The sequence below is a fragment of the Rhinolophus ferrumequinum genome, chromosome 20 (genome assembly GCF_004115265.2).
Source record: "Rhinolophus ferrumequinum isolate MPI-CBG mRhiFer1 chromosome 20, mRhiFer1_v1.p, whole genome shotgun sequence".
Taxonomy (NCBI): Eukaryota; Metazoa; Chordata; class Mammalia; order Chiroptera; family Rhinolophidae; genus Rhinolophus; species Rhinolophus ferrumequinum.
In genome coordinates, this window is record NC_046303.1 from 56,682,208 (window position 1) to 56,696,537 (window position 14,330).

The 14,330-nt window shown below is 41.1% G+C and overlaps 1 protein-coding gene across 2 annotated transcripts; it reads right to left on the minus strand.

Moving 5' to 3' along the window:
* Positions 1-8,013: 8,013 nt before the first annotated feature.
* C20H7orf25 (chromosome 20 C7orf25 homolog) lies at positions 8,014-10,792 on the minus strand. 2 transcript variants are annotated; one of them, XM_033088373.1, is made up of 3 exons: positions 10,601-10,739; positions 9,842-9,963; positions 8,014-9,654 (listed from the first exon to the last, which is right to left on the minus strand). In XM_033088373.1, exon 3 carries the CDS (start codon positions 9,631-9,633, stop codon positions 8,368-8,370), a length of 1,266 nt encoding a protein of 421 aa, XP_032944264.1. In that variant the 5' UTR covers positions 9,634-9,654; positions 9,842-9,963; positions 10,601-10,739; the 3' UTR covers positions 8,014-8,367. The 2 variants fall into 2 exon arrangements, with proteins under 2 accessions (XP_032944264.1, XP_032944265.1); XM_033088374.1 differs by lacking the exon at positions 9,842-9,963 and having other exon boundaries at positions 10,601-10,792.
* Positions 10,793-14,330: the final 3,538 nt, after the last annotated feature.

A 14,330-nucleotide genomic window follows, 5' to 3' on the forward strand; every position in this document is an offset into this window, starting at 1 on the left:
CAAGACAAACAAATGAGAAACAAAAACTCATAGACACAGACAATAGTTTAGTGGTTACCAGAGGGTAAGGGGGGTGGAGGGTGAGAGATGAGGGTAAGGGGGATCAAATATATGGTGATGAAAGGAGAACTGACTCTGGGTGGTGAACACACAATGGGATTTTAGATGATGTAATACAGAATTATACACCTGAAATCTATTTTTACTAACAATTGTCATCCCAATAAATTAAAAAAAAAAGACATGGGGGAGTTTTAAATACATATTGTTAAGTGAAAAAAGCCAATCTGAAAAGACTGGATGATTCTTACTGTGTTTCCTGAAAATAAGACCTAGCCGGACCATCAGTTCTAATGCGTTTTGGGAGCAAAAATTAATATAAGACCCGGTCTTATTTTACTATAATATAAAACTGGGTAGTATAATATAATATAACATAATACCAGGTCTTATGTTATTTTTGCTCCAAAAGACACATTACAGCTGATAGTCCTGCTAGGTCTTATTTTGGGGGAAACACGGTAACATGGAAAATTCTGGAAGAGGCAAAATGATGAAAGCAGTAAAAAGATCAGTGGTTGTGGGAGAGTGGGAGAGAGGTGAATAGATGAGGCATACAGGATTGTTAGGGCAGTGAAAATACTCTGTGATACCGTAATAATAGATACATGTCATTACACACTTGTCCAAACCCATAGAATGTACAACACCACGAGTGAACAATATTTAAACTATGCACTCTGGGTGATTATGATGTGTCAATGTAGGTAGGGTCATCAAATACACCACATGGTAACAAATATACAACTTTAGTGGGAGATGTTGATAATGGGGGAGGCTATGCATGTGGGAGGCAGAAAGCATATGGGAGATCTTCATACTTTATTAATCTTTTTACCTTTATCCTCTCAAGTTTGCTGCAACACTTAAAACTGCTCTAAATATATAAAATCTTATTTAAAATAAAATAAAATGAATTATAACAAAAAGAAAAATAAGTGCAATTGATTTGCATATATTTGAATACATAGTAATTCATGAGTCTAATATGTTGTTCACAAAATAATCTCCCTCCAAACAATTTATTGCTGTTAGAGAGAAGAAATTAAGGATATATCCTGCAATTCCAGAAGGAACTGTATGTATTTCAGAGTAAAATGGCTTCATCTCAGAGGTTCTCCTCCAGCTCCTTTTCCTTATGGAAGAATGACAGCTAATCAACGTAAAGGAAATGATAGACAAGGAAATCATCAGTTTGTCACTCTCAATGAAATAATTGATTCAGGCCATAATCAATGCATGCTAAAATCATTATGTGAAAGGTCAATAGGGAACTGAATATTCACATCGGTGCAAATGTATTATTTCATAGTTAACTTACTAGTCCCAAAGCGGGGGAAAAACACATGACTTTACAATGGAGAGCTCTGGCTGACACCACCTTGTTCAGGAAATAGTACTTAACATTAATAGTGGTGGAACAACAACTATATGACCCCAGGTGTAAGGCAAAATGAAGAATACAGTATTACCTATAAAATATTCTGGTTCCACATATTTAATCAGAATTGAATCTAGCCTTAAATCTCATTTCCAGTTTATAGGAAATACAATTTGCCTCTAGAAACAATCAAAGAAATCAAAAATATAAAATTTTCTGTAAGACAACTGTCCTGCTATGTTCAAAAGTCAAGTCATAAAAGAAGAGTGGGATAATGCTTTATATTAAAATAGAAATAAGAAACATTAAACAGAACTGCACTGAATGGTGTTTGATTGGATCTTGGTTAGACAGATCCCATGATATCTAAATATGGACTGGGCATTAGATGATGCTCAGAATTCTTTGTTAGGTGTGCTCATGAAATCATGGTTGTATAAAAAATGTTCCTTTTACAATGTGGTTTGCTGTGGCCAATGAAATGTGAATGGAAGTTAAGATTTAAAGAATTACTGCAAGATTCTCCACTCCTTCCTCTCCTTCCCACAGGTGGGCAAACTACAGCCTACAGACCAAATCCAGCCCACTGCCAGTTTTTATAAATAAAGTTTTATTGGAACACACACACAGAGACACACACAAAATGTTCCTTTTAGAGCTGAATACTGAGTGATGTATAGATAAAACATCATGGTGTCTGTAATTCAGTATAAAATATCTCAGCCAAAAGAAAACCTAGATAAAACCACTAAGGGAAAATAATAACACTTTTTAAACCTAGGTGATGGGTGCATGAGTGAGTACTTATGTGCTATTCTAATTGCTTTTCTGTATGTTTGAAAAATGTATTTATTGCGTCTCTCCTATTCTATCTATTCTCTCTTTTTGGAACAAATGAACCTTAATGTCAGTTAGAAATATTTCAACTACATGTAACGGAAAAGCTAACTACAGCAGCTTAAATAAATTAGGGTTTTATTTTCTCAGATAGCAAGAAGTCCTGAGGAAAGCATATGTCAGCCCCAAAGTCTGTGAGGCTCCCTTGGCCTTTTTCTCATCCGCATAAAATCACTTCTTTCAGAATGACAAAATGGTGATTTCCCCAATTCTAGCGTTTCCTTTACACTTATTAGCTATCATTCTTTCTATGGCAAGCCTCACCATCCCCGACATTAAATCAGGAAAATGGTGCAGAGGAGGAGGAGGCATCACTAACAGACTTCCCTTGTGTCTCACCGGCAAGCAACTTGGCCACTTTTGGCTAAATGCAAGACTGAGAGAGAGGACATGAGTGTTCCCAGTCCCTAAAGGATAGGCAGGCAAAGGAATTGACCACTGGGACCAGGCTCCCTGTGTGAACCTATGCTGTCTGCTGTGCCCTTTGTTGAAACCAACTATTTGGCTTCCAGGTCTCAGCCTCTCAGATTTTTATCACTTTACTTCTTTGTTGAATTTGGAAAACTTATTAAGATCTATATTTCAATTTAGAATTTTTTCTTTAGTTTTATCTAATTGACTTTTTAAAAGTTTTATTTCTGACCTTTTAATTTTAATGAGAGTTTTTCTATTTCTAAAAGAAATATTTCTTGCCACGTTCTGAAGCAGTTCTGGGAGTCCTCTTTGGTGAGTGTCTTTAGTTGCACTGTCGTAGCTGCCTCGATGCCCTGAATCATTTTGACTTTGCGGAAGAGCCAGAAGTGGCACTGTGCAAGATCCGGTGAATAAGGTGGATAAGGACACACCATAATGTTTTTATTTGAAAGAAATTGCTGTACCAGAAGCAATGTGTGACTCGGAGCATTGTCGTGATGGAGGATGATTTACGGCACACTTTAAAACACACTTTCTCTGAACCTGACTGACTGCACCAAATAAGTTGAAACTTGTCATACACTGTTACTAAGGTTAGACGTGCCAGTTCCCATATTGAAGATCCCTCCCTTTCTGTTGGATGACACTGGGCAGCAGCATTCACTGTATTTTGTTATCTCAATGGAAAGGCTCTGTGTCACACGTCACTTCTGGTACGGCAATTTCTGTCAAATGAAAATATTACATGTGTCCTCATCCACCTTATTCACCAGATCTGGCGCCATGCAACTTCTGGCTCTTCCCCAAATTCAAAATGACCATGAAAGGTAAATGTTTTGAATCGATTCAGGACATCGAGGCAGCCACAACAGCACAACTAAAGACCCTCACAAAAGAGGACTTCTAGAACTGCTTCAGAAAGTGGCAAGAATGATGGGATAAGTGTGTTTGAAGTAAAGGGAGTATTTTGAGGGGGATTAATGGCAATCTGTCTTTTACTATAATTTTGTTTTGTTAAACATTCACGGTATTGTTTGATCACATCTCGTATATTCATTTATTTGATTCTTAAATTTGACAGGACCACTGGGATGCTTGGCTTATCTCTGTCCTTTCCCTTTAGGCACACACTACCTCCACCCCTCCCACAGTGAGGTGTTCTCTGCAGGGGACCAGCTCTCCCTATCTTATGCCCAGCACTACTGATGACTGGTGGGTAGCATCTGCCTGATTCTGGGGATCAGCCCACTTGTTGCAGATATGAAACACATCATCTGTCTTAGCTATGTGCAATGTTTTCTCCCACATGGTATTTTAGCCTCCACCTGCCTCTTTGAATCATTCCTTTTTTTTTTACAGAACATACATGAACATGTCAAATTCCTCAATACTTATTTTATATTATCAGATTATTTTACTATTATCTTAAATTATAGAGGAATTTTTGTCTTACTAACTCTGGTAGAAAGTTTTCTCATATGTTTTTATAGTTTTTCATGGAAATCTCATCCAAGCAAAGCTTTGTTTTCCACTAGACTCCGTGAGACTTGGGAAATGAAATGTCCCCAAGTCCAGAATGATACTGGGTATGTTTTGGTCAGGGGTCTGAGGAATTGTACTTTCCTGGGACAAAATTTTTTAGTAATTTCACATCTCTGGGTCTTCCCCAGGATGCTACTAATAGAATTGGGACTCTAAACCTATGTAGAGCACAGGCTGTACTTTGATTTGTCTCAGACTTACTTTCTTCCACTCAGAGACACTAGAGTCCAATTTCCTTGCTGTCTCTTGGGGCAATGTTCACAAGATCCTCTTTCATGGGGGCTGCAGCCCTTCATGCAGGGGTCTTGGAATTACCTCTTCACCTCAAGTAGGCCTCATGCCTCTGAATCTATCCCAGCATGGAGGTTAATCCCCACATTCCGGATGTTAAAGTTGGGGAGTCATCTCTGCCTTTTATACTCTTGGGAACCAAAGTGCCACAGGGTAAGGTGTTCTCTGCCTGGGATCTATTTTATCTAGGATGTTTATGTTTCTATTTTCTGAAATGTTGAGGCAGCTTTCTTTTTCATCTTGTCAGGTTTTCCTATCAGTTATGCTTATATTTCATAAAATGATCCTGAAGACATTTCCAATACAGTGATGAACTGAGACAACCAGCTGCTATTACAAGAATTGATAGGCTGCAGGCTCTAGTCCTTCACCTAGGGGTACATCCAGTCCTCAAGCAGGAGCAGAGCGAAGTTCTCGTCTTAAGGGCTGGGGAGGGGGCCTAAACAGAATACCATTTCTTACCATGTTAAATATTTCCACCCTACTTAGGGTGTTGTGCTCCATATGACTTTTTAGAGCACGGGGGTTATTTGATATTCAAAAGTAAGCAAAAGCTTACCTAATGAAGTTCACTGGACCTGGACATTTTTGGGAGGTCATTATTTACTGTACTTTTTTCAATGACTATTGGTTATTTAGGTTTTCTATTTCTTCTCCAATTCTAATTCATATTTTCTAAGAAAATCATCCATTTCAAGATCGCCAAACTTATCAAAATAGTATATAGCTGTAGCATATTTCCCTATAATTCATCTCCTCCAAACCTGTTTTGGTCTTGCAGCTTATTTTCTTTGTGGTTTTTCTGTTTTCTTGAGACTACTTTTGACTTGTCTTGTCTCATATGGATGGCATTTATTGTCCATCCTTGCCCTTTATTTAAAGTGGTTCAGTTTCATGTAATTTATACTGTCAGTTTGCCCTGACAGTATAAATATACAGGGTTATCAATATAAATTTGATAACCCAAATTTATATTGCTGATTTTTTAAAGATTTTTTAAATTATTTCCAAGTCAAGTTGTTGTCCTTTCAATCTTAGTTGTGGAGGGCACAGCTCAGCTCCAGGTCCAGTTGCCATTGTTAGTTGCAGGGGGCGCAGCCCACCATCCCTTGTGGGAGTCAAGGAGTTGAACAGGCAACCTTGTGGTTGAGAGCCCACTGGCCCATGCGGGAATCGAACTGGCAGCCTTTGGAGTTAGGGGCACGGAGCTCCAACTACCTGAGCCACTAGGCAGACCCCTATATTGCTGAATTTTTTTAATGGCAAAAATTGTAAAGTTGTTTTTCACTTTCTTCTAAATAATAAGCTTTTACTTTTCCCTACCACTTCTAAGTTCTAGTCCTAACCATAATTTTTACATTACATGTCTTCACTTTTCATATTTTTTCCGACATTTGCTTTGCTTTACATGATTCAACTCGACAGTTTTTTAATTGGTGTTTATCTGAACACTTCTAATCTCATTGTTTTAAATTACTTCCCTCATTTTTTAAATTTTTATGTTATCTTTTTAATCAGCTAGAATAGGTCTTTAGGGTATGTATAGGTCATGTGTTTCTGTGATTTTCTAGAGAAGGCATTATTGTTTTACATTCCAGGGTCAAGTGCTTGCATTGTTAGAAATTGTAGTCACCGAATGTCTGGAAAAAGAACAGTTGTTGGGAGACCAAAGCTCTGGCCACTTCAGAAAGCAGTTTCTTCAAAGAGTGCTACATAGCTGCACATGTTCTAATTGGCAAAGATTCCAAGTTCTTAAGTGTCAATTCATAGTAGGCAGGAATAGAAATATACGTTTTTACTGCTACTCCTTGAAAGCTCAGACCCTCATACTGACTGGCACATGATAGGCACTCAAAAAAATGTGTACTGAATGAATAAATTAATACCACCTTGAATGTCAATTCCACCTTGAATAAATCCAGCATAAACCCATGACTTTACATTCCATCATCACTGCTCTAGCCAAGGCCGTTATATACAGTCCCATCTTTCCTTCGATTCTTCTTTCATACTACAGGTTTTTGTTGTTTTCCTGAGATCTCTTCATGGCCCACCCTTTCTTAAAAATTGCCAATCGCTCTCTAATGCCAAACTCTTCAGAAAACCTCTACTTTCCTGGCTTCACCTTCAGTTTTATAAATTGTCCACATGAGCCTGGACTCTAAACAGGCTCTCATACTCACTTCTGTACCTTTCCAATACCACTCACACCCTGTACACATCTTGTAAAATCTCACACTAAGAACCCTCAAACGTCACTTCCTCTGATTTCCTGATCCCATAACAAGAATTATACCCTTACTGTTGCGATAGTATTTTAAACATTATTCTTTTAAAGAGTTTAGTACATTATACTTATTTACCTCCAATTCAGACTAAGAATTTCTTAGCGCAAACATCATTTACTTATTTCATAACAAACTATTACAATATTCAGTACTTATAGTACCAAGTATTTAATAGTACTTTAACAGTTTCTCTAAAAGGCCTAAGTAATTTTTAACACTAGAAAATTTCAGTGGCAAAACCAAATTAAATACACCTCTCTACACTACAATGGAACTCCAATCACAGCCTTTCCCCCTAGGAAATGTGTTGAGTAATAAAATCTCTCCTAAGAGAAACTTAAAGAGAAATTTTGCATTTCATTTCAGAATGTTCACGGACCCCAATAATCAAATTCCACCTCCCCATCAAACATGATGATTGGAAATTTCCCTTCTCACAAAATAGGAGTTGGCAGAGTAGAAAGAGGTCAGGCTATAGGGACACAAAATCATCTAACACTGGCTCCTATTCTTGGCTTAAGCCCTAAGGCTCAATTTCCGAATTTTTAAAATGTGGTGAACATATATCTACTTTTCTAATTTGTTTGCTTTGTTACAAATTACTAAAGCACCTAGCACAACATGGACATAACTTTCTTTTTAATTACAATGGTGTCATTCAACAGGCATAGAATCTCCCTGCCAGAATTTCACAAAAGTGAGATAATGCAGTTGCACTTGCCACTTGCAAAAGAAGAGAAAAGGTAGGATTCATAATCAAATATTTATAGCATGGGGACTATTTGTACTTAAAAGTAAAATCTGAATTCTTTTTCAATGTTTTATAAAATTATTTTTCTATTTGCTCAAATTAATATTTTACCTTATATGTCCTGGGTTTACAGTAGTACAATTGTTGGCTATCTTTCTTTTCACAAAGGTATATCAACAGATCCATGGGACTCACATAATTAGAATTCATTTACTTTATTCTATATTATGTACTGTTTGTAAACATACCCATAGACTGCACCTAACACATAGTAATCAGTAAGTTTCTTGTAATTAAAAGCCATTAACTTTAGAATCTAAAATTATAAACTATTACTTCCCAGCCTCAACCCATTATCAACTGATAAACCAATATAATAAAAAACAAGCTTCAGTTTTCTCCAGATATTTAATGTAAGGTGCAGTGTAGCCATATTCTATGAAATGCGATTATGGTAGGTGGGTTGTAGCCCTCCTGAATCAAACAAGCATTGTGATACTGCTGAAAGCCTTACACAGATGTACTTGTTCTTAATTGCTATAATGTAGACAGATAAATAAAGTTGTTTCTTGTGCTTTCTCTACTCTAGGAAGTTATACACTTTATACATGAGAAACACAGTCAACTCTACTGGTTTGAGTTTTAAGTTATTTTTACTACAGACTTCTTTTTTCCAATTAAGATGGGAAAACCCAGCCTTTGGTATAAATAACTTATTTTCATGACAATATTTAAAGGATATCTTAGTGTTCAGAGTCAGTTGTGTAGTCTTTGGGTAAGGGGGAGGCTAGAGCCTCTTTGCTCTCAGTAAGTGCTCTGGGCTGATGGATAAACACACTAAATTTAACACCCTGGTTGTTGGCAGCTCTGACAAAACCACTATTGGCAGTCATTGTGATTGCTTTTAGGGTGTCTCCTGTTCCGAAAATCGTTAATGAGCGACTATTGACTTTTGAACTGGCCACTAGTCTCAAGGCACGATCAGAAGGCTGGTCTGGCACCACATTAATTCGCTTAATTAGCATAGTGGCCCTCTCTCTCTCACCAGGTCCTCCTAAAGTATCTAGAATTGACTGAAAATCCTTGACAGCCGATTCACAAGCAAACAGCTCCTTGTCCTTCATAAATGCCTCCAGCTGTGGTAGAACCTGCTCTTTCCTCTCTTGCTCTGCTTGTTCTGTGAGTACTTTTTCTTTAAAGATAAAGTGGCAACCTCCATAGCTGAGGGCAGATACATAGGTGATTAAAGTAGTGATGTCCAGATTTACTCTTTTGCACACATCCACCTTAATCTCTGTTGGAAATGCAACACTCGCTAATATATTTTCTCGGTCAACTCTAGTCACCTGTAAAAGCTCAGGGCCCTCATCATCTGATTCACTCTCACTCGGTTGGAGCTCTTCAGGGTGATCTAACAGAGAGTTAACTGCTACGATGTCTCCTCTCACAGATATGCCCATTTCTTTCAGCTTCTCTGCCATAGGGCTGGAAACACTGTTATAAAAGGCAAAGATGATGTGAGGATTGCTATACTGTACTGGCTGCTGGTGACTAGCCTGAAGGAAGTCTTCAGCTTGCTCGATGATGCTTTTGTCACCATATTGGCCCCTGCCCAGCCAAATGTTGTGCAGAGCTTCAGCCTTTCGGCCAATTGCTTTCACCCAAGTGTGGCCCCCATTTGCAACAACATCCACTACAAGGCTCTGCTTTTCCCCCAAGGTATCTAGGTAACCAAAAACATGGAGAACACTAACGACTTCTTCCAGGTTCTCTGCGGAGTCCACTATGGCTCTCAGGTGCGTTAGATTAGTGCTCTGTAAATGGGATTCCTTAATAGCTACTTTCCCGGCTTCTACTTTCTGTAAGAATTTTAGTTCAGCCTTCAACTTGCTGCACAGCTTTGCACCACCTTCAATGCCACCTTTTCTCGATCTAGAAAGTGATTCTGCTCTCTTGATTAGTTCCTTGGCTATGGCGATTCGTTCACAGAGCATGGAGTGTGCAGACATGCTGACAGCATTATTCCTTTCCTATAAAGAGACAAGGCAAATTTAAAACAGTCCCACAAAATTATGGCAGTCAATTCTTCACTGAGAATTACAAAACTTCAATCTAGCAACAAAGTGTATGGAGGCTGAGTCTAGGAATCTGGGCTTCTGCATGTCTGATTTTGGAGTGACTCCCTCCTTTGACAGCTAAGGAAAGGATGATACCTACACTTCTGAATTCTTAGGCGTACTGGATTCTGACACACTTGAGACCTTCATTTCTTCAGCTTGGGGTCATGGGGTCCACAGCATAATCCAGCTCAGAATTAAATGCAGGAGTTCAGCAATCTACTACGTAAGGAATTCATTATCAGCAGCCCCACTCTTTGGTTGTAGAGAATTTTTAATAAAAGCTCGGAAAGTCAAGATAAAGTGATTAAAATAAAAATATCCACACAGACTAGCTGGTTAGCAAAATGTCTCACGCAAGATTCTCTCCACGAAAGATTGAGTACACTCAAGCTTTCTAACCTTTCCTCCTTCACGAATGCGTTTCCTTTAAGGTGATTATCCTAGGGCACACGTACACCCACCAAGGAATCAATACTACCTCGTTCCTGCATTTGACGCCAAATAGCATATTCTAAAGACCGAAGGAGCCCACTAAATTGGCTCCTGCTCCCAATGCTAAGCAAACCCGAACATCAGCTGAAGTCCAAGGTGCAGCCCGCGGCGCCCCGGAGGTCGGCCGGGCCTTTACGGCGGACGACGGGCCCTCGGGCCCTGCGCGGTCCACCTGCACCGCCCAGCCAGGCACGCTTGGGTTCAAACAGCTGCGCGGCCGGGGCCAGGCAGCGGAGGCTAGGACAGGCGGAGGGCCAGCGGGCCCGAAAGGAGCTTCCCTCTCCTCCCGGCCTTCCCAGTTCCCTCCCGGCCTCCAAGGGCCGCTGGGCGGCTCACTTCTCCCGTCCCTCCGCCGGCTCCTCACCCGCAGCGCCAAGGACCGCGAGAGCGAGCAGCGGCACGCGCGCGCGCCAGGCTGGGGCCCGCCAGGAAATTTCACGGAGCAGCCCCCACCCCACTCAGGCCGCCGCTGCTGCTGCTCCGCCGGCGAGAGCCTCGCCGCCTCCGGCTCCTCCGCGTCACGTGCACCCTCGCCGGGTGACGCCAAATCGTGAGTCCCAGGCGGCAGCGCGGCCTCCAGAGCGGGACTGACGCTAGCGCGGCGGCCATGTTTGTTGATGGCACCTGGCTTCTCTCATGGCAGCTGCAGTATGAGCTTGGGGGCGCACAGCTGCCTGGCCCCAGGAAAGACGCAAGGGCGGATTTTGCAGGCTGGACCTCACTCCCACTGGGGTGCCCACAGCTCCATCTCCAGGGGCCCAGGCAGGCTGACCCCCCACGCCCTAGCACATAATTAGGGTTGGACCTTTGTGGGGACAGAGCCTTGGAGAGCAGTTTCCAGACTCTTGGCCTCGTGTGAAAAGGTGCTGGCTCAGGCAGTAAGTAGATAGCCGTCAGCTGTCAGCTGTAATCCTTGAGCCATTGGCCACTAAGATAACTGCATCGGCTATGGAGGGAAGTTGAGGAGAGAGGAGGAGACTGAAGGAGAGTGGAGAGTCGGTCGGTTGGCAGCAAAGCGGACAACAGATTGCACGTCGTGTAAACCCAGCATCCAGTGAGACCATAGTGGTACGACTTCCCTACCTATGGCTCCGTGGGTGTTCCTTTTTGGCCTAGCCATATCCTGCGTTCTTATGTGGGGAGCAGGAGCAGAGACCCCGCAGGCCGCCCCGCATGACAACCTTGCCTGGGTGGGAGTCGGTGCTTTTTGGTGGAGAAAATCTCCAGGTTCAGTCCTACTCCCTTACTCTGGCCAAGTACCCCGTTTTGCTCTCAAGCTCAAACCCCTCGAGTGCCAGGCAATGGTTGTTTTAGAAGAACTTTTTGGCTCATTTTAACAGGAAAGGAAACAGGCTGCAGAAGCTTGTCAGGTTACACACCTGGAAGTGCTGGATCTGGGATTTCTGACTCCAAGCCAAAGCACTTTACATTTCACCATCCTGGGCTCTACATAGAAAGTGTGATATTACAGACATGAGCTGCCTTTCTCAAGAGGACAAATGATCAATCAGGAAATTTATATTAGCCTAGTAGAGTGCCCAAAGTCACCCAGAAAAGTTAGGGGTTTGATAAAGGCTAATTTTTAAAATTAAGAGGACTTCAAATTAAAATCAATCCTATGTATGCCTGCTCCTTCCCCAAACTTTAAACAACACTAAGGAAATGAAAAGGAAATAAACCCCCCAAAACAAAATGAACAAGTGATGACTGCACATGACACTTCTGGAAGTCAAAAAGGAATGATTGTTATCGTTACTATATGGCAGGCATTGTCCTAAGAACTTTTCACATAGAAATTGTGGGGAGAGAGTCCCAGAGAGCAGTTTCCAGGTTCTCGGCCTCATGTGGAAAGGTGTTGGCTCGGTTATTAGATGGCCATCGGCTGTAATCAGATGGCCATCTGCCTTGGCTGGGTGGTCATCAGCTGTTACCAGTTAGCCATTAGGCACTAAGGTAACTGCCATGGCTATCCAAGGTTGGTTGGTTGATTGGCAGAGAAGCGGATGGTGGGTTCCCCATCGTGTGGAGCCTGCTTTCTGTATCTCCAACCCAGCCACCAGCGACAATATACTGGTATGAACCCCGGATCCATGGCTCCATTGGTGTTCTTTTTTGGCCTCACCACATCCTGTGTTCTTGTGTGGGGAGCGGGACCAGAGACCCTGCATGACAGAAATGTATTCATTCTTCTTAACCTAAAAGGTAGATGTATTTTACAGTTCAGTCCACCAGAGAGGTTATTTGAAGCTAGGCAGCCTGTCTGCAGATGGAGGAATTAGTGAAGAAAACTGCATTGATTCACAAAGCAGAACCCCAGAAAGGCTTTGGAACTTCCATGTAGACAGATGCCTGGAAGGCAGAGGGAGGGGAGCAGTGAGGCTGGATTGAAAATGGCTATGGCTTCAGTCTGTGTAAGGAACAAATACTCAACTCTTCTTTCCCATCTAGTGCAGCTGGGCTGCTACCTATCATTCCCCAGGTGGAAGAGTAGTTCGATAACCATAGGGAATCAGAGGGGCTCTAGACAAATTATAAGAGCAAGTTTTCCTGTTGCATGGTGAGATGTTATTGGCCCCTTCTCTGCCCCTCTCACAATGTTGGCACTCCTCTCCAACTCTCCCTCAAACCCTACTTTTCTCTGGAGATACTGAGCAAATGAAAGACCATAGAGAAATGATTTATCAGAAATGGTGATGTTCAGCATCCCTGATTTCCAACTCACAAACAGCACTTCTAAACATTTTTGTTTAGAATTTGAAGAAAACGAAGCTGAACAAAATGGTTCTTAAAGATATTCCTTCCTAGCATCCTCAGATTAAAGACATTTCAGCCATGAATCAAGAGGAAATACTTTTAAACGGGAAGTGACAGTGCAGGAAAGATACGATATCCCAAATCTTAAAACATCAATGGAAGAGTGGGAAGAATGCATAAAAACCTACTAAAAAGTAGAATAAAAAGGTGAAAAATACGGCAACAACAAAAGGGTCCAGCATCTAATTTGTAAGTGTTTTAGAAATAAAAACAAAGAAAATGAAGAGGAAATTTCTCAATACTAGAACATTTACCCAAACTGAAAGTACCAGTTTCTACAGTGAAAGGGCCTGCCGAGTGCTCAGCACAATGAATGTTAAGAAACCCACACAAAGGCACATCATTGATATTTCAGAACACTGTAGATAAAGGAAATGATCCTAAGAGCTGCAAAGGGGAAAAAAAGGTATAAACAAGATTTGGCATCACACATATACAACAGCATTAGGCTTTTCATCAGCAACATTGGGATCTAGAGGCAAGTAGAGTAAGGTTTTCAAAATGAGATATTTCTAAACTAGAATTTTAAAACCCAGCCAATCAAGAAAGAGATACAGTTTCAAACATGCAACAAGCTTGGATTAAAGCAGAGGATAGAGGGTCCCGAGAAAGTTCTTGGAATGGTATTGGAGGCGTGGGCTTGGAAGCTGGGCTACAGCTGTTACATTACCTCATATCTGACCATGAGAAAAACAGTATGCAAAGATTTTACACTACTTTTGGGGAAAACTGGCAAGAATTTGTGGCAGCTACACAGATAACAAAGCAAACAAAAAAGTGAGTCAGTACTGCCTCCAGCAAAATTATTCAGGAAATGTAATCAGTGTACTCACACAACCATGTAACAAAAACTTTTTAAACACTGATTTAATTAAATTGAGGCAGAGGGGATGTGAGGGTGGCATAAGAGTTCAAAAATCTCATCTTGCAGCCTAGTCTGTATAGTGGCTAAACTTCAGGAACACGAAAATACACACATAAGCCTACTATTTTGAAGTGTGGAGAGTACTTAATGGAATACCTATAAACGTTAAGTGATGAAATTCAGGGACATGGCCTTTGATGAAGTGTTCAAGTTATCTAACTTTTAAAATACGTTCATACTTAGGAAGCTATCACAGTATACCAAGAACCCATAAGGAAAGAATACTAGGTAAGGCCTGCAGGACAAACATCTTGAAGTAAGGAATTGGCATCTCCCATAATAATGCCTCTGCCACCTATGATAGGTGTGTCCTAGTGATGGTGGGTGGAACTGGGAATCCTGACAAAAATGCTCG

Coding starts and splice junctions, on each gene's coding strand:
- C20H7orf25 (XM_033088374.1), bottom strand. CDS start 9,633: ATGTCTGCACACTCCATGCTCTGTGAACGAATCGCCATAGCCAAGGAA.